Source organism: Chinchilla lanigera, unplaced genomic scaffold (genome assembly GCF_000276665.1).
Source record: "Chinchilla lanigera isolate Chin_1 unplaced genomic scaffold, ChiLan1.0 scaffold00065, whole genome shotgun sequence".
Classification (NCBI taxonomy): Eukaryota; Metazoa; Chordata; class Mammalia; order Rodentia; family Chinchillidae; genus Chinchilla; species Chinchilla lanigera.
Genome location: NW_004955466.1, coordinates 3,207,828 through 3,228,415, shown reverse-complemented (window position 1 = coordinate 3,228,415; position 20,588 = coordinate 3,207,828). Strand labels below are relative to the sequence as shown.

The 20,588-nt window shown below is 32.2% G+C and overlaps 1 protein-coding gene across 10 annotated transcripts in view; it reads left to right on the top strand.

The window, feature by feature from the left end:
• Positions 1-20,588, top strand: part of Gphn (gephyrin) — a 508,902-nt gene that overhangs the window by 297,960 nt on the left and 190,354 nt on the right. For 4 of the 10 annotated variants that reach the window (XM_013521943.1, XM_013521945.1, XM_013521942.1 and 1 more), the window contains 3 exons: positions 1,677-1,811; positions 13,537-13,593; positions 15,878-15,949. In XM_013521943.1, coding sequence (XP_013377397.1) covers positions 1,677-1,811; positions 13,537-13,593; positions 15,878-15,949 — 264 coding nt within the window. The remainder of the gene's footprint in view (positions 1-1,676; positions 1,812-13,536; positions 13,594-15,877; positions 15,950-20,588) is intronic. The other 6 variants (XM_005399100.2, XM_005399098.2, XM_005399096.2 and 3 more) reach the window with 3 other exon arrangements.

Here is a 20,588-nt window from a genome sequence, read left to right as displayed (position 1 = left end):
TTGCCAGGCATGCATGAGGCCCTGGATTTGGTCTATAACACCACAAAAGTCTTATGCATAAAACTTGAAAGTGCTTAAGTTTCCATTCTTAGAATAACAGACCTGTGCTCATTACTGCTCACCGAAAGTGTGAACTAAACTATACATAGCCTAAAATAATAACTTTTGTGTTCAACATTAATACTAAACTATTAAAAATATTTAATATTTAAAATACTAAAAATAATATTTGAAATATTCTACATTATTTGTCCTGATGTTTGTCTCTCGTTAAAATAGTGATATTCAGTTATATCAGTCTTTACAATGTTGATGGGTATAATATAATAATAATAGCCGTTACTAAATATTTAGTATTTCAAAGCACTGAATAATTAATGTACATTAAGCTTCATAATAACTATCTTAGTTACTTTTCTCATTGCTGAAACATAATACCTGATACTTACAAGTTAAAGGAAGAAAGGTTTATTTTGGCTCACAATTCGTGGATGTTTTCATTCCAAAATTGGCTGGCCTTCAGGCAGAGTGGCATGGCAGAGGGACATCCCAAAGAAGGAAAGGGTCATGGCATGGCAGGCTGAAGGTAGCAAGCCATAGCAACCTACCTTCTTTCTGTACCTTTATAGTCTGTCCAGATGACAAGCCTATTGATTGGTGCCACTCACAGTCAGGTTGGGGCTTCCATTATCCACACCTTTAATCCTAGTGTTACACTCTTAATCCACATCCATACACCCTAAATCCAGCCACCTCTGAAGCTACACCTATGACCACATAAGGCTTTGGCAGGGGAGAGGGGGTGTCTAGCTACAAGCCATAACAGTAAGCCAGTAGGGGGAATATTATCCTCATTTTTCACGTAAAAGAAATGGAGGTTAAAATGTTACATTCATCATGTTCTTAGCAGAAGTGAGATAGCACATTTAATGGATAATTTAAAAGATTTTATAAGGGCCTATCGTGTTTCCAAAGGTTTGGGCTGAATTTTGGGAAAATAGCAAAGCATCATGGACTACAGTGGCATTAGTAACAGTGAACCGTTAATGTTCCTAGCCCTGCCGTGGCAATGGAAATCAAGATAATTTCAGGAATCTGTTAAAATCTAGAAAAAGAACTGGTACAAATAAGGAGGAGCTATGGTCTTGAGCTGAGAGACGCTGCTAATCTATATTGACCAGGTAGAAAGGGAACCAAAGAAATAATGGTAGATGTATTCCCTTCTCACCCTAGTCTTCTGCCAGTGCTACCCAATGGCTAAGCCCAAGAAGCACAAAATTGCTTGTTGATGCTGACCATACAGGTCAGTTAGAAGCAAAGAGGGTGAAGAATGTTGGAGAATTAATCTGAAAAGGAAATGGAAAATATCTAGGAATTAAATATCTTGTTCAAGTTTTCAGATTATTAAATAACAGAGCTGGTTTATAAATGATACACTTTAGTACTAACCACATTGCTGTACTACTTCTCATATAAGTATTTTTGAACATATTTTAAAATTGAAATTTTCTATCCTATTACAAAATCAGTAGGTATGTTTATATCTGACTATAATTCATATCCACTACATAAGGGCTGAATAGAAAACAATGCCAAAAGCTAAAAGTAGTGGGTATTGATTTTATAAATTATTGACATTTTCAGAATATTGAACTGCATTTGTTCCCTTTGTTTAGATTCCAGACTCCATCATTTCTCGTGGTGTTCAGGTGCTCCCACGAGACACAGCCTCACTCAGCACTACTCCTTCAGAATCGCCTCGTGCTCAAGCTACATCTCGCCTTTCTACAGCTTCCTGCCCAACACCAAAAGTAAGTACAGTCCTTTGATACCTCACAACTGCTGTACTATGAAATCTGAGAAAACTAACCAGTATTACCTGCTGCTTGTCAAGGTTAGATTGCATGCAAGAAACTAGGAATTATGAATGTAATAGAAGATAGTTAGCACCCATTGTTTCATAAATTGTCATACTAGATCATTTGTAGGACAATAGAAATTTCATGCAGAATGTCTACTATATTACAGCTAAAGGTATCTCTGTAGCTCATCTTTGTTGTAGATCTGTGATTTTTGTAATTCATTCATCAGTATAAAGTAATATTTTCATCTCAAGAGTAAATATGTTTTGGCCCAGTGATCTGCAAGATGAATGAAATACTGTCACCAAGGATATATTTTTTAACTTATCCAGGCTGGGGTAGCTCCCTGCTCTAGTATCATTCCAAATTTCTTTCAAACATCCTTAACTTGAAATATTGCTGCCTAATATTTGGAAACAAATCTAAATTTATTAGAAAGAAAGTTTTAATGCCAACCTTTGGGGAAGGAGAAAGAGGGAATTTCTTAGTCTTTATTTTTTATATGTCAAAAATTGCAGTGGGGGAAAGATTAGATAGTTTATCTGCTGCCTCATATCTTTGTACGTATGATAAATTAACAAACTTACTAATGCTGTGACTACTTTTCCCTGACCTGTCCCTTCTCTGGTTAATTTAGTTGTTTATGCTTTCAAACTCTATGTAATGGATCCAACATAGTATCAAAAGACAAATAGTAAAATTATTTCTTATTTAATAACACATGGTATTAGATATCAGGCTACAGTATAAATCTATTCTATTCTAAGAATCTGACAGTTAATTTTTCAAACTGTACCTCTTTCCCCCATCTACAATTTTTAGGATTTATACATCTGCCTTCATCAACTCTTAACTCTTCTATCAGTTGTATGAATGTTATAATTGCATTTGACTGGTAGCGATCTCACACAGGTCTTAATGTCAGTAGTACAGTTTGTTTTCTGTTACATGATACAACTTTCTCAGCAAAGTCTTCATAGTGTTACTGTTGTATATCATTGTTTTTAGATGTGTCGAAAATAAGTGATAGTGATTTTATCATTCAAAAAAAACTGAGTTTGTAAAGCCTCAATGAAGAAAAATTGCATGAACATTCTAGACATAAATATATGCCAGTTTGGAGGACAGTAAATGACTTGTCTTGACATTTTTTTTTCATAGATAACATTTAGATGTCCAAATTGACAGTGATTTCAAATAAAACACTATATTCGTATTTAGGAATAAGACTATTCCTTTTAGGTTATTTTTACCAATACTAGATTATACACCTTAAAGGTGAAATTATTGCCTTTATATTATTTCAAAATAAACATTAAATGCTGAATTAGAATTCTAATATAATAAGAGAAACTACTTTGAATATCAGTAATTAAAAGGAGAAAAGGAAGTTAATCTTTCTAATAAAAAGTCATAGTTGTAAGACTGCTTTATTGAATATTAGCTAGGTACACTTACTTTTAGGTGCTTTAATATCAGTGACAGCTACATCTTTTGTCTTCATGGAGTTTACAGGTTACAAAGCTATGTTAAAACTAAGATATGTTATATGTTTGTACAGGTTACAAAGATATGTTAAACTAGATAAACTAACATATGTCAAAGATATGTTAAACTAAGCCTGCAGATAAAGAATTTAATAACTATAATGCACAACAAGTTATAATTATAAATTGAAATACACAACAACAAAAAACAAAATATACAGCAGGAAAACCTCATTTAAAAAGAGTGAGATGAGGCTGCTAAGAAGACAGTGGCATAAAGGATGGATAAAATCAAACATGAGCTTTTGTGCTGCACAGAGATTTGAAGAATTATATTCAGAAGTAATGACCATTTTAAGGGGACTTGTCAGCAATCAAGAACTTTCCAGATAAAATTTCTTGTAGTATATGATTAGTCTTAATTCAGTAGCTTCAGTATCCAATTTCAAATATCCATCCTTTTCATTTTCAGTGATGTCTTTTTCCCCCTTTCTCTGCTGATTGAGATTTCAACACTAGATTTTAGCACTTACCTCTACTCTAGGTGAATTATTTACTTTAATTTTTGTAGCATAAAATTTTGGGACAGAAAAAAGTCAAAATGATTCTCATTTAAGATCTTAGGTAGGTGATAACACGTACTGAGAAATAAAAGAGGAGCTGCAGGTTTTCAGGGTAAAAGAAAAGAGGTAATAATACATTTTGATTAGGAATGTGTTCAATCTGAGGTATGTGGGAGACATTCAAAAATGACATACAACACAAAATTGGAAATAGAATTTAATTTTGACATTCTTACTTTTACTGCATCTTGGTTGTAATATTTATAATTTGATACATATTAGTGTTGTCCAAGCCCCAAAGAAATCCATTTTCTATATTTCAGAGTGAACATGTAGAGTCTGTCAGGTACACAAATATATGTGCAAATGAAATGAATTTGCTTTGCATCAGAAATACCATGGAGTCTTGAATGAGCTGCATTGGAAAGAGAATGTAACTTGAAATAGAAGACCTGGATTCAAATGCTTGTTTCTCTACTTAATAACCACACAATATTAGGCAAATTATTTAATATAGCTTTGTATCTGCTGTGAAACCAACAATACCTATCTCCCTTACAAGTTTATTTATCTTTCCCTAGTAGTAAGAAAGCAAGTGTGAACACACAGACATTGCCTCCAGGGTAGGTATGGTAGCACATGCCTGTAGTCCCAGCACTTGGGAGACTGAGGCAGTAGGATTGCCATGAGTTTGAGGCCAGCCTGGGCTTCATAGTTCAAGGCCAGTCTGGACTACACAGCAAGATCTTGTATCCAAAAAAAGTTTTTAAAAAAATGACTTCTGTCTTTACAAACAGATAAAATAGGCAACTACAAATTATAATAAAGAATAATTAAATGTCACAATTGATCAACAAAAGTACAGAATACTATAGAAATAATTTTCAGAAATACTTAACTGAATTTTTATAGAAACTCAAAATAGAGGGTATTGGGTGTAGCTCAGTGGTAGAGCACTTGCTTAGCATGTGTGAGGCCCTGGGTATGATTCCCAAGACCACTACCACCTCCAAATATTTGAAATTTAGAATGGTTAAATAACCAAGTTATGATTCAAAAGTAGTCATCCCAGTCTTTTCCTCTGTATCTTTTATCACCACACAATATTAAGCAAAAGAGTTACTCTTCATTGGCATGTATGTATCTATAATGAGTATTATTTTTGATTGCCATTTTATATGCATACTGCTATATAGTATCATAAATGTGTGTTTATCTTTTAGCCTTTTCCAACTATGAGAACAAATTATGTCTATAAAATATTCTTAAGTTCTCTCATTACGCTGTAATGAAGACAACCATGTATTACATTTTCAACCAATTCCTTACAAAATGGCATTTTCTCCAGCAAATATTTATTTGCTGAAATAACATATTTCATTACATATAGGTAAATGTCATTTTTCTTTTATGTCAGACATTTTCTTTTAATGAAATTTGCCTGAAATGATAAATTATTTTCACTGATATTTATCTATGGCAATGAAAACTTTTTTTGAGGGCAAACTTGGGATTTTAATCTTTTGTTACCCTAAATAAAATATAGTAATGCCAACAAAGTGGTATGTAGATTCTTTTTAAAGGAGTGTAGGCACTCTAGAAGACTCAAGTTGTAAAATTATTTTAATCTTCCAGAAAACATTTCCTGAGAGATTTAACTATAATAGATAACTTCTCTTTTAAAATTTTTTTCCATAGTAGTGGGATTGAATCTAGGACCTTCACACTGAGCAACATTCACCACCATTTTTTTTTTTTTTTTTTTTTTTTAAAAGAAAGGTTCTCACTAAATTGTGAAGTTGCCTAGCCTGGGCTTGAACTTTTGGTCCTCCTGCCTCAGTCTCCCAGAATGCTAGGATTACAAGCATGCAATACCACACCCAACTAAGAATATTTTTTAAAGACCAATTTTAATATCTTTTTATTCACTAAGCACTTGAAGTTTAATTTTTAAAAAGTTAATGTAGTCTGTAGTCACATATTATACCATAAATGTTAGAACAGAATTTTTAAGACTAGCAAGTAGATGTTTTTCTTCTTAGGAAGAAAATATAAACACTATTAATATCTCATTAAGCTAATATTCATACAATAATTTTATAGTATAAAAATATCTTTCTACAAAGGGCATGTTTTCTTAATATATTAATGTATAATTTTATTTTCAAACAAAATGCAGAATTATGATCTCTTTGTGGATTTGTTATTGCTCTTTGAGTAAAATAATTTAGACTACTCTAGATAAACTGTTTTCTGAAACTCAGGGTTTTTAATGTGCAAATGTGAAAGGTAGTATGGTTTCCTTTACTTTCAAATATGACATCATTCATCCAACATCACCATACTAATTCCTGTCAGATTTTCTGTTAGTAATATTAGTCACCGTTTTGCCAGATTGTCACCAATTGTCTTTGAATACCAGAGTCATTATGTGATATTGCTAGTCAATTGGCTATACTTGAGATTGATTCTCATGTCTTTCCACAATCTCAGTTGCTACAATTTTAGCCTTATAAATCAAGGTACTAATTGGCACAGAAAAATTATTTTCTACTATTTTTAAGAGTCTGAACAAAATCAGAATACTGTATTGACCATTAGGTTTCTTAGCTTTTGTCTTTAAATGAACATGGGTATTTTAAACTGTTCAGCTATTAATGACATGATAGAAACTTATGGTTGTACATGTAGAATCAACAAACAACAAAAATAGTGAAAACTATTGAAACAGTGAAATCAAAACTACATCCTCTGAATAACCAAAAAAAATTTTTTTTCTTTTCTGAAAAGTTAACTACTCCATCCAAAGAATATTGAATAATAATTCTCTCACTGTTTTGGTTCAAATCCAACAGTTATTAAGGATTCCAAGTACCTTCTGTTATTGTGAGTTGTATCTAGCAATATTAACTAGAATAGAAATTAAAACTGAGAAATTTATTTATTTATTCATGATTTTAAAATAATAATAATAAAGCCTTCACATGTTAATACGTTTTTATGAAAATGTTAAATATATTATCAAAACCCCCAAAAAATCCACTGGAAAGAATAGTGTTATTGTACATTCTTTTCAAATACAGTCCTAGCCTGTTCTGAAACTGTTTTATTGTTATTTTTACTTATTTTCTCTTTAAAATAAAAAAAAATAAAAATAAAAACGTATGTTGAAGGCTGGTTTTATAGAAGACAAGTATATGCTCACATTTGCCCCTGCTCAGTCTGCTGGAATAGGTTTGTTTTGTGGAAGACTATGAAGAAACAAGGCCACCTTGTAGTGAAAATGAATGTGTTATTTTATTAGCATTTGCAGGTAATTGTGGATTTTTAATACTATGCCAAAAATTTACAACTAGTAGTTAAAATGTAAAAGGTTAGTTAAAATATGAAATCTGAAGCCTTCTCTAGGAAATGGTTAGTACAGTGGTAAAAATAAAACTGTCTATTGTAATACATTAAAATCCATTGTTCTGTCTTGCACTTTGAATGGATCTTTTTACCTGAACATAATTTTGGAACTTATCCCAGTCATTTGGAAAGTAAATGGTTAGTACTATTGTAATATTGTTTGTCTCATAGGATTGTTTTAAGAATTAGGTAGAATACTGCATATAAATCACTTACTGTGGTATTTGACTTATAGGTACTCAGTAAATGTTGGCTATTACTATTAAATTATCTATAAGATTTGAATCTATCTTATTTACTTACTAATATGAACATTCTTCTATGTCGACATCTTTATATGTTTTAAATTATCTTCTACAAAGTTACTTCAATTATTGTTTTATATTCTAATATAAACATGTATATGACATAGTTTTTTCACCAGACCCTATTTTAGATATGTTAGTTGGTTTTTTTTATTTTCCAGTTAGATAAACACTGCTGTAGATAGCCTCCCGTAAGTTAAATATTTTTGGAATATTCTCTTAATTAAACGGAGCAACTTATATTAATTCTTTGTTAAAATATCAGGACTTTTAGGCCCTTGATTCCTATCATTTTCTTGGATACCAGTAATGGGTCATTTTTGCATCCTTGTGAATTCAGTTTAATAACATATTGGAAGAAGCTGTTGTTAGCATTTGTATTTAAATGATTAGGCATTTAAGAAATATGGACTGAAAATCATTTGAAAAACAAACTGGTGAAGCTCAGTTTCTGCAGCTGTAATGTCAGTATACTACATGGAATACCCTATAAAGTCCCTCCTAGGCCTGTAAGCCTATTCCTTTGGCATGGTTGCTATCCCAGCTTAGTACATATTGTAATTCTTTTTGCCTGTCTCAGATATCTTAATTTTCAATTAGTATAGGAAACTACATTTATTTATTTCAGCTTTTACATTCTTACATAGTTGAGATTATCATCTGAAAATATAACTTCACTAAAGATCTTTTTCATTTAGGTCAGTCTTGTCTGTTAAATGGGGTATTGATTTCTCTTCGCATACAAATGAGTTTTGTTCTTTGTAGAGGAAGATAGGGATGTGAACTACAGTGATACAAGAAATAGTGAAATTAAGAATACCGACTGTTGGTGTCATTAAATCAGTTTGTTTCCAAAACGTTTTTTTAATAGTTTGGAACATACTGTATGCAAAAGCCATCCAACAATGATTTCTGCCATCATTTCTTTTTTTTTTTTTTATTTTTTTTAAGAATAAAAGAAGGATAACATAATAATAGGGGGGACTTAGCAAATTACAGACAAAATGGTAGGAAGTTATCAATGGTTATCGTTTTACGTATTATTATCTACAAAATAGTTTCTCAGGAAAACAAATAGACATATAATAGTGAGTTAGAGACAAAAGAGGTAGGAGATTATCAATTGTTGTGCTATACTTTGGTATCTTCAAAGTGGCTTCTAAAGAAAATAAATAGAGCTATACATGAGTGACCTATTGAAAAATCATTAACTATTCTCAATGGTTGTTGTAGGAAACACATAATAATAAACATACATTATGAAATAGGATAGGAACATTACAAACTTTACACAGTTATGGATAGATTAGTAGGAAAATATCAATGGCTGCTGTAATACATGGTGGTATCTTCAATGTGGTTTCTCAGGAAGACAGAGATATGCAAGAAGGATCTAATAAGTAGTTACAGCCTAAGGGTTGTCAAAAATAGAATGTTACCTCCTCACCAGTGACTCCTTTCACTGAGGTATGATGGCTGGAAGGAAGGCCAGGATTGAAAAGCAGGACCGAGAGACTTGCACCTGTGACTAGCAACAGGCTGTTTTCTTGTTCCTCCATAGTCATGATTACCCAGGGCTCCTCGATGGAGATGACGGTCTGGCCAGAGGGAGAAGGCAGACCATGCCCCAAGCCCACTCATTCCTGTTGGACTAACTGGTAGCATGGGTCTGAGCTCTGGGGCCTCCACCTAAGAGGGCAGACCGATCTCCAGTGGTCTCCTTTGCATCCAGGGCATGGCCCATGGGGCCTCTTAGGGCAATTCCTCTTGAGGTAGCCTGGCTTTTAACAGTGGTAGCAGATGAATGCAGTTGTCGAGTTCTTCTTGGAGCCCCGGGAATCAGACCTGGGATCTGTTTCTCTTAGTGGTGCAGCAAAAGCAGCTGCTTTTTCTCGGTCTCTTTGTTTTCTCTCCTTGGCCTCCTCCTCATCATTCTGCCATCATTTCATCAGAAAAATTAACTAGATACAGTCATGATTCAAATCTGTATAATTAACTTTTCATCTCATTGATAACTTTAGTACAGTGTATCTCAAACTAAACTGTTCTGTGTGATGCTTTATATTTTAAACGATGCATATTTTAAAATTAATCAGCTATTTGCTGATCCAAAATTTCAGGATTACCAGCTTTTCCTATACATTGGACTTTCACTAAGGAGAAAATACAGTTAATTCATAAATTCATGCAGTGAATTTTTTTTTAGTGTACATGTATCTTGTGCTGGAGCTACAGCATGAATAGACTTACTAACCCTGCCCTTCAGCAGCTTTTTTTGGAGCTAATATGAAAATGAAATATTTACAACAAATCTGCCAGAGTTCATAGCCTCAAAAAGTTCCTCTAATCTTGTTGGAGAAAACAATGGGAAGATTAAAGGACAGGAAGAAGCATTACATAAAAGAAATACATGCAACAAGAAATATATGAAATAAAATGTGTCCTGCCTAGAAATCTAAAAACATAACCAAAATTTTGCATATTGATAATTATATTAAAGTTATAATTACTAGTTCTGTATTGAGTAGTGACATGAGTACTCCTATCCACAATAATAGGAGTATTAATTAATTTAATCTATGAAGCAAAGAGCATACATTTGCTTGGAATGTATGTATTTATATTGTGTGCCCAGAGAGAGAAAGGGAGAGAGAACCTTAACATTTGTGTTTTAACTACGCATCCTGTTTCTAGGAATCTGACTAAAGGAAATTTTCAGAGACCCATAAAAAAGTATATTTTTGAAAAATTAGAAATGCTCTTAATGTGTGTGGTTAAATAACTTACGGTATGCATTACTGAATATATTAATTCATATGTATATCAATTATTCTATAATATTATGAATGCATGTTTAATAAATGTTACAAGAAAGTATTCAAAATAACATATATTCAAAGTAAAGTAGTTTTAAAAGAGTAGTAAACAAAACTGCATAGGGATGAAATCACAGGTTATTTTACAATATATATTGTTCTTAAAAGAGGAAAACATATTTTTGTTTGTTTTGATTTATTTTTTAGATATAGCCTGTTAATGACAAGGATGCCTAGTTTGCCTACTTTTAAGATTTGTAGCAAATCTTTATGAAGCCAACTGGTGTTGTAGGATATATATACATATATATGCTTTTTTAATATCCAGACTAAGCCATTCTATTCTTAATTCTAGTGAAGAGAAAATTATATCATTTCAATGTAAGTTCAAATATAAACTTTCTTCTGTCTTACATACATATAACCAATAGAAACTTGTTAAAAACATATGATGTATAATAGCTACCTATTTTAAAGCACCTAATAATTTCTTTATACCATAACAGATGGACTGTATAATATCTTTTCAGACAGGGAAAAATAAGTTGAATTGTTTTTGGCTAAAAGATAGAAAATAACTTGTTTAAATATTTCATGTTACAGACTATATTATCTTGGATCAAAGCTAGTATAAAACTGAAGGATTAAAATTACAAGTTTATAATAAAATATGTTAATTATTACAAGTGTTAGTAAACCGTGAGAAATCAAAGACTTTTGCAAAAGAAATCTTCTAATGATAAAAATCTGTGGGATGAGGAAAGGGTGACGAATCTGTAACTTGCTACTAGGATTCTAATTTTTGACTTCTCATTTTTTCTTTAGTCTTTACAACTGTCTTTAATCATTTTTATCCTTTCATTTGTTTTATAATCATATTGCCTTTTCTCCAGAAATACTGATATAATTATTTTTTCTTGACACACATAACTATCACTGTTAGACTTTTCACTTTTTTATTGTCTTAATCAGTAAAGATTTTATTGTTTTACAGTGATGCATCAGTTTTATTCAAAGGGCTGAATAATATAATCTGAATAACATAATCAAGTGAAACATTAATCAGATCCCAAAAATATTTCCCTTCTCCCCCTCCTCCACCCCCCATTTTGGTGGTGCTGGGCATCTAACCCAGATACTCCTACATAATAAGCAAACACTCTACTGCTGAGCTACATCCTCAGCCCTAAATCACCAACTCTTAAGCAAAATATTTTTTTAATCTCCAAATTATAGCTCCCAGAAATATATAGCTATATCAATGTATACCAAATGATATTGGTTAGAAGAAGAAAATTTTAATCCAAAAATGTGTCTCATGTCATTGATAGCTACATGTTTTTAAAGCAGGAATGTAATGTAATAAAGCTAAAAATATAAATCTCTCAGGATAAATTTGAAAGTAAGTTAGATGGTTCTAAAATAAGATGGTCTGGTCCTTAGGGCAAACAAACAGAAATGTCAGTTTATCATATAAACTTAATTTAAATCAATATAAAATACTATCTTTAGAAGATCAGTAGACGATCTATATTAGTTATTCCATAGATAAAGACCTAAATCATGCACATGCATGTGTGTGTGTGTGCGTGTGTTGCTGGGGGTTAAAGCCAAGGCCTTTGCACTGAGCTACATCCCTACCCTTTTTTCTTTTTTTAAGAGAAGGTCTCACTAAATTGTTCACACTGAACTTGAACTTGAGATCTTCTTGCCTCAGTCTCCCAGAGTACTGAGATTACACGCATGTATCACCATGCCAGGCTGGTAAGAGCCTAAGTTTAATGAGAAGACCTGAGAGAGAATTTAATCCCATCTTTACTATTTTTTAATTGATGTGTTCAAAAAGCCAATGAACCTCTCTAGACTCAGATTCCTCATCATATAACAAACGAAATTTACAGCCTCTTCTAAAATATTTCACCAAACATAACTGAAGTGTGAATGTTTGCACCCAGTGATGTAAGATCCCATCTTCATGCAGCTATCTTGTTGACAATAGAAAGTGTTTTACAAAAGTAGAAAACTCTATTAAATAAAGGAGAGTCAGTACCACATACTAGATTATGAGACAGGCAGTTTCTTCATTGCATGGTATTTCTGGAGTCTCTTTTTTCAAAAGAGAAATACAAATGGTAGAATCATTTTACTGTTTTATAGGCCATATCCTGCATATTCTGAGGATAACTGACCTTAGGAATTTGGCATCTTACTAACACTTCTACTATCTCCCAAAATGAGGATTATCACAGCTAATTTGACCTAAGCTAGAGTGAGTTGAGAATTTCAGTCTATAAGTATAGGAATTTCTGTCTTTAACAAAAACATTGGTTATTATTAGAGTACCATTAAACATACACACAAAAACACACACCTGATCTAATAAGAGACTTTGTATTGGGAATCTTCCTTTATCAATTAAAGATATCCGGCAAGAGTTTTAACATTGTACTTTTCATCTATCTTACCAGGAAGGAAAATTTATTTGAAACAGAAGAAAACTTTGAAAAATTGAAATATCTAGCATTGGTCTGGCATTAAAATTTTCTAATTGGGCAGCACAGTTGTTTAACTGGAAATATCAGTGACAGCTGAACAACCTCAGTGCTTGGACAGCAAGCAGAGGAGCTTCACTGTCACCTGTGAAGAATGATGCTTGTCAGGACTCATCTTTCCTCTTAAAGAACACTTACGTTTCTAGTCATAGCATTGATGTTTTCAGATACTACAGTGGAATAGACACAAACACTGAAAGAGAAAAGGTGCATAGGTGTATTTGTAATTCTTTCTTTTTGTAAGCCAAATGCAAATGTAACACTACTCCAGAAACTGCTTCATCAGGAGTCCCCAAGATAACTAAAAGTAAGTGCCAATTTCCTCATCTCAGGAATAGTGCCGTAACAAAAACCAATTTCTAGCAGCCAGCCTATTTGCAGAGCATGTCATATAACCTCTGGGTTAGTTAACTCGTTGGCCTCCTAAGAGGTACCTGAACGATTCATTGATGTTTTTGCATGTATTACTTACTAATGTATAGAAAATTTTTAAGTTCACTTTTTCTTTATTCTGTCTTTTTTACCCATCTTCCCTCATTGTAGCAAATTAGACGGCCGGATGAAAGCAAAGGAGTTGCTAGTAGAGTTGGATCCCTCAAAGTAAATATGTTTCTAACATTTTTTTGGCAAGATTTCGTCTATAGCCTACACTTCTTCCTTTTTGGAGGGTGGTGGGAGGAAGGGGGCTTTTTCCATTTTTCACCATCCCATTTTTTATTTTAATATTTTTATTGGCTGTTGGGTCATATTATTTTTCTGTTTCAGCTACACATAGAGCAACCAGCTGAAGGCAAGCTGCCAAATAACTAGCTTTGAATGGCACCACAAACAAGAGAAAGGGCAACTGCCTCATTATAGGTGCCTATAATTTGGGGTTCTAGAGTAAACCGTTCCTCTGATTGATGTCACTGATTATCTGTTAAGTTCCTCTCACTCAGAGAACTAATATATTTTCAGATTGTTACCTCCCCTTTTAATTTTTTGCAAAAAAATAATTTAACTCCTATGTTAGTGTCATTACCTGTTATAGTTCATTCCAGAAAAAAATTGTATGTTAATAGCATGTATTCATGTAATCTTAAGAACTATAAAGGAATTTTATGATAGTATAATGGGCCCATATAGAGCTTATAATGTTTAAACACTATTAATCATCTTTGTTTTACTTTTAAAGTTTAAAAAATTGTTATAGCTAGACAAAGATATCTAAATGTTCTCCCATTTCTGCATATAGTCTAATAAGGTACAATTTAAAGATTTCTGACTTCATGGTCCCATTTTCTAGTGGCTAAATACCACTTGGTCAGTATATCTCAGGCATTCAGTATGCTAGCATTTAATCACAATGCAAAGGCAAAGGCTATCATCAAATGTAAGAAACACAGACATAGTCACTGATCACTTTTAATGCTGCCACCATAAATGCAAGTTAGAAAACTGCTGAGCTCAATATGTAGAATGGCCCACAAGGTTAACAACTTTTTTTTATATGTCTCTATCCCATTTGTTCTTATAGCAGTTGTAACCAATAAATTAATCAAAATGCCAGATAATTCAGTGTACTAGGATGTCCTAAAATTCAGTAACTGGCTTGAGGCCTGATATTGACTCATTTCAAAATTTTACACACCTCCAATTTATTTCCATTTAATAATTTATGAGATACACATTTCTACACTTTCCTCTCCTTGCCTCTTCTGCCTTCTTAGTTTTACTTTTTTGTTGTTTATTTATTTACTTATTTGTGTATGAACACACGAGTGCACATGGGTGAAGGTGTGTTTGTATGTTTGTGTTTTTATTCCAGAAAAGCCATGCTCTATGTTCTTTAACACTGCTTCATAGTGGGTAGCTAGTATATTAAAATGTTATTTCACTAAAGATAATCAGAGGGAATGGGAAGTATTGGTTGTATGATTATTGCAAAAAGTAGGCAATTTAAAATTATTCAGTCAGGAAAATGTCATGCTATATCGGTAGCATTCCTCACTGTCTACCTGTGAGGCATCATGTCTTACCTTTGCCTTTAAAAGAAGATAAATTCATTATTGTTAAACTATGGATTATGACACAGACCAAAATGAAAAGGTGCAGTACACCATTTTTGAAAATTACTGATAGTGAACTAAAGATTAAAAAATGGCATCCATACCTGCAGAACTTTCCGCTATAAATTGGTTTGTATGTGCAAGTGTTTGTATGTGTGCATGTGTGTGTGTGTGTGCAGTTACCTCTAAAATCAGCTTTTGACCTGAGTGTGGTGGCACACACCTATAATCCCAGCCCTTTTGAGGGGCTGAGGCCAGAGGATCACTGTGAATCCAAGGCAAGCCGGGACTACATGGTAAGACCCTGTCTCAAAAAACAAAAACAAAAATAAATCAGCTTTTGGATTGCAGAACCTCAAAATTAAAATGAGTTTATTATTAAGTGTATGTACAGTACAACTGTGTATACACATATGTTTAAAAGTAAAAGATATATTTTATAGTTCAAATTGGCTTATTTCAATATGGATGCACCCTTAAATCAAAATGTGTGGTTGGGAAAAACAAGTTTCATAATCTTTAAATATTTTTACCTTCATATTTCTACCAAACAGAAAATTTTAAAGTGATTCTCTAGGACATTATAAGAATAGTTGTAGTATTTATTTTCACTAATGCTTTGGGGAGAAATGATTGTAATTAAACAAAATATAACAGCCTCTGAGTCACGGGTTTATTAAGTATGTATTCTTATACAATAATTTTGATGTTTTAAAATGTTTGCCAAAGGCAGTGAGAAATGTATAATTCTGTGATCTTATTTTAAAAGGAAAAAGAGGAAAACTGAAAAGAGAACAAGTTACCTTTTCAATTCATTTTCTGATGTTTGCATGTAGCTCCATCGAAAGCTGGAGGAGCTCAGAGATCACCTAGAAGGCAATGTGAAAGGATACTCTCTCAGAGTAAATGTACGATTTTTCTTGGTGATTTTTTTTTTCTTAAACTTCTGATGACTGGTAATTCCAAATCTGACTGGTTTGTCCTCTCATCTCCATCTTTTTTACTTTCTGTCTCCCCCCCTTTCTTTTCTAGCTGCAGCTTCATGCTCTCATTTTGAAATAAAAATTAAATTGGCAGTATAGAAAACCTTTTAGCTACACTAACATTGCAGTAGACCTAATATCATTTTGACCCCAATGCAAAATGAAAACTTTCTTTTCAAAATCAATATTTCTTACATAGTACCATAATTTTTGTGAGGCTTCTGTTTAGGGCTTTTCCATCGACTGTATTTTTTGTTCTTTGTTGGATGTTTTAGCAAGATTTTAAATTATAGACTGCACCCAAGGAGTAGAGTTTTGATGATTCAATTTCAATTTTCAAAGAAAAGGGTTAGTAGTACAGGTCATCATAGATAATCAGGCAAATAGACACCTGTACTCTGAGTTAATAGCATTCTCTTAACTCAGATTCTTTCAAAATAATTGTCATATCTTGTTTAAAATGTGAAAAATAACAGCAAGCATCTTTACCAGGAACACCTTCACGTAACATCTTACAAATATTTCAGCTGAAAGTTCATATACTCAAGACAACCTTTGAAGAAACATAACACCTTATATCATGCAATATTGAACATGTATTATATAGGCATTATGTATATATAATGTTTATATATATAACTTATTATTTGTAGCAATTCAGACTTATAGATTCTAAATATATATTTTCAAGAAAAAGTGAAAGTAAAATCTACAAAGTAACATGCAAGTATAACAGAAGAAAATTAAATTAACCAAATAATTTGTGATTTAACCTTGGCCTCCTATTCTTGAAGCATCTAAAAAATATGAGGTCCAGCTCCTGATTTACTTCTCCCAAGGGTAATGCCATTCATTTCATTCATAATGCTATAATACTTTTGTCATAAACCTTAGAATAAAGAGAAATGACAATCCTATGATATCTTAGTTCATTTTTAATTATGTACCATTTGTAGACATAATTACCTGTTTGATAAATTTCTTATTCTAAAGTTCACAGTGTTTTTATTAATATCAGTTATTAAATTCTGATAGCTAAACAGAGAAAGAAATTAGTACAAGTGCCTCATTTCTCTACTGCTTTCTTTGAGCTAGTAATTCTTTTCTGTGTATATACTTAACAACATTCAAAAGATCATGCACAGTCAGTCCCTACGTTCTGTTACACTGTCTTTAAAAAAAATTAGTATGAATATTATAAGAAACCAGTCAGAATATACAAGAATATTATTCTAGAAACTAATAAAAATATTTTCATTTGTATGTTTTAGGGTTACACTCTTCCCTACCCATTCATGGAAAGTGATATTTTCCATCCTCTCAAACTGAGACTGGAAAATTGAAATCTACTAAAGTCTATATGGTAGAGAGTTAGGGTAAAGTCCAGGTTAAATTAAAATTCAGGTGCCTTAAAGTTGGATTATCTCATGCCACACTTTAATTTCTGTTTGTACAACTATGTAATGACTAATCTCGACATTATCTTTTACTTCATTTCATGCTGCAGTACTTCGCTTTGATTAACTTTTTTCTAAAAAGATTAATTTTGGGGTTATATAATTCGAAGGATCTATTAACTACCAGACAGAAAACTAACAAAAAAGTATAAAAGGCAGTGAGTGGTATCTTTTCTAGAGAGTTCAGCAGAAAAAATATGGAAATGAAATGGTTACCTGACAGTTCAGTTTTAGTACTTCCCCTTTAATTCCTACTACCAAAGCATATTTAAAATATACCTTAGATACTAGAAATTGTTGAAATTCAGCATGGAAGTACACACCTGCAGTCTCAGCTACGTGGGAGGCTGAGGCAGAACTGTTTGAGCCCAGGGTTCATTCCCAGCGTGGGCCACATGGCAAGGCCCAATCTCAAAACATAAATAAAAATAAAAATGTTGCTTAAAAGAAAAAGTTATCCTCAAAACTACAGGCTAAATTAAATAGATTTTCTTTCTAAAATGAGGGAAAGTGGCCAACAGCCACCATTCTGTTTTGTGAAATTTATTGCACTTGCTCGCAGAAGAACAATGATGCGGGTACCTTTTAATTCATTGAAACACTACTGAATATTTCAGGAAGTGAAAGATTCAGACCATGTTATAAAAAAATATTTTATATAATAGTTGGAGAAAGTGACACATCATTCAGAATTGTGGGATAAGGATTTAATTAAATCATAGATGCTTCAATTGGTATGATGCATACACAGTATTATTTTTAGAGAGGGAATAGCCCTGCATTCTTTTGATAGATGAGCCCTGCAATTTTCAGAATAATTTTAGATTTTATTTACTTCTTATATGACAACATTATTCATCCTACACTGGCTCTTCTAAAGCAAAACGGAGGATGTATTTGACTCTTGATTTTTAAATTAGGAGTACATTATCTTTTTCTCTACATTGTACAAAAGAAAGAATGCTCTGAATCCTAAATGAGTTTTCAGTAACTTTAATAAGGATATAATTATTTAATAATGCCTAAGCAGAATTTGCCTAATTTAATAACTGAAAACTTACTAGGAATTCTAAGATTGATGCTATGTGGAGAATAATGACCAAATAATAAAGCCATACAGAAGAAATTAGTTTTCCATCTTATCAAATGTATAAATGTAAGGACAATATTAAAATTAAAGCAAAAAATTAAAGACAAACCCAGACACACTGATCCACACCTATAATCACAACATTTGGAGGACTGAGGCAGGAAGATCATGAGTTTAAGGCCAACCTGATCTATAGTGCAGTCAAGGCCAGCCTAGACTACATAGTAAGACAGTGTCTCAAAATAAATAAGATTGAAGACCTGTACAGACAGTGTTAAGAATAGAAAAACATAGGATAGAAAAATGCAAACTAATTCTTTCTTTAGATAATGTAAATGAAGGTAAATTTACAAAGAATTTACTTAATTAAAGAGCAGTGGGGCCAAGGAAAGCCTAAATACTAAATTAATCAGAAAAAAATGGGTAAATGGACATGAAATAAAGACAGATTATGAAAAAAAGTAAAACAACTCTTAGACCACAGCTGTTCATTTTTATCCAAATAGCATATGTAATACAATAAGAAGCTTCTGTTCAGCTTCAAATACATAGACATAGGCTCTAGCTAACTAGATATGTTAATTTTTAAAGGCTTTGGCAAATTAAAAAAAAGCATAGTTTATGAAACCAGATTACTGGTTTATGAAAAGATAATGAAAGATATATAATAAAGATATATGAAAGAAATATAATAAAGATAATGAAGAGATAATGAAAGAAATATAATAAATTATCAGTAAAAGATAATCAGAAAAGATAATGAAAGAAATATAATAAATTATCAGTACATACTTGCTACATTAACACTAATAAAGGAATTGTATTTGTAGTGAAAAATAGTGAAGGGACAAGGTTATCACCTAACATGAGACCATCTTTTTTATAAATATTAAAAATGTATCTGAATCAAGTCAGAAAATTATAAGCCTTTTGGATAGTAACTTTCAAGTATTTAACAGTTTTTCTGAATATCAAAAATAGAGCTAGTATGTAATGAAGCTAATATAATGAATTAGAGGACTGGATTTTAGATTTTTTTAAGATGAGCATTTTCAGTACTTTAGCTTTGGTTCTGAATTACTTTTGTATATTTTTATAAATAATTACCTATTACCTCTGGGAGCTTTTGCACATTTATATTCATTGAATGAGTTCTATAACCCATGGGTTGGCAAACCATTCTATGAGCCAAATTCCACTTTTTTGCAGGACCACACATTAAAAATGAGTTTTGCATTGTTAAATGGTAGAGGAAAAAAAATCAGAAGAATACTTCATGGCATTTAAAACATTCTAAGACATTCAAACTTTTCAGTGTCCAAAAATGAAGTTTTATTGAAACATGGACACATTCATTCATTTGTATAAAATCTACCATTGCTTTTGGGCTACAACAGAAATTGAGTAGCTGAAGAAATTATATGGCCTGCAAGGCCTAAAGCATTGGCTGTCTGATCTTTTCCATGAAAATTTTGCTTGCTCTGCTGTTACTAGTTAGTGTTTCAAGATAACATTAACATAGAAATGGTTTCAATAGAGTCTGAAATACCACTTTTTAACTTCAGAAAATAAGAGCTCTTTTTTTCCCGGAATGATTTCAGACTATTCTGCATGAAGGTATGTGTTTGGAAGAGTCATTCCCCTGAAATGTTCTACTTTTATATTTTTATTCATTCTTTTTACCATTTTTCTTTGCTCTTGTACATACACAAAAAGCAAACCTCCAGAATTACCACTAAGCCTTCAGATATAGAACTGTCATACATAGCATAGCCTATAAATTCCTCTATTCTAGTTAAGAATTAAAGCTATTCCTCTCTTTAACCTTTATTCCTCTCTTTAGCCTTTATTCCTCTCAACTTTTTAAAAAAATGATTTTAGAGTGTTTTTGCTGTCTACACTGCCTTTTTCTATTTATTGCTTTGTTACATCTTAATAAAGGTATTTCCCCTGAAGTCCATGATCAGCTTTTGGTTTCTGCTAAATTGCCTGTTTGACTTTACCCAAACCTTTTCCC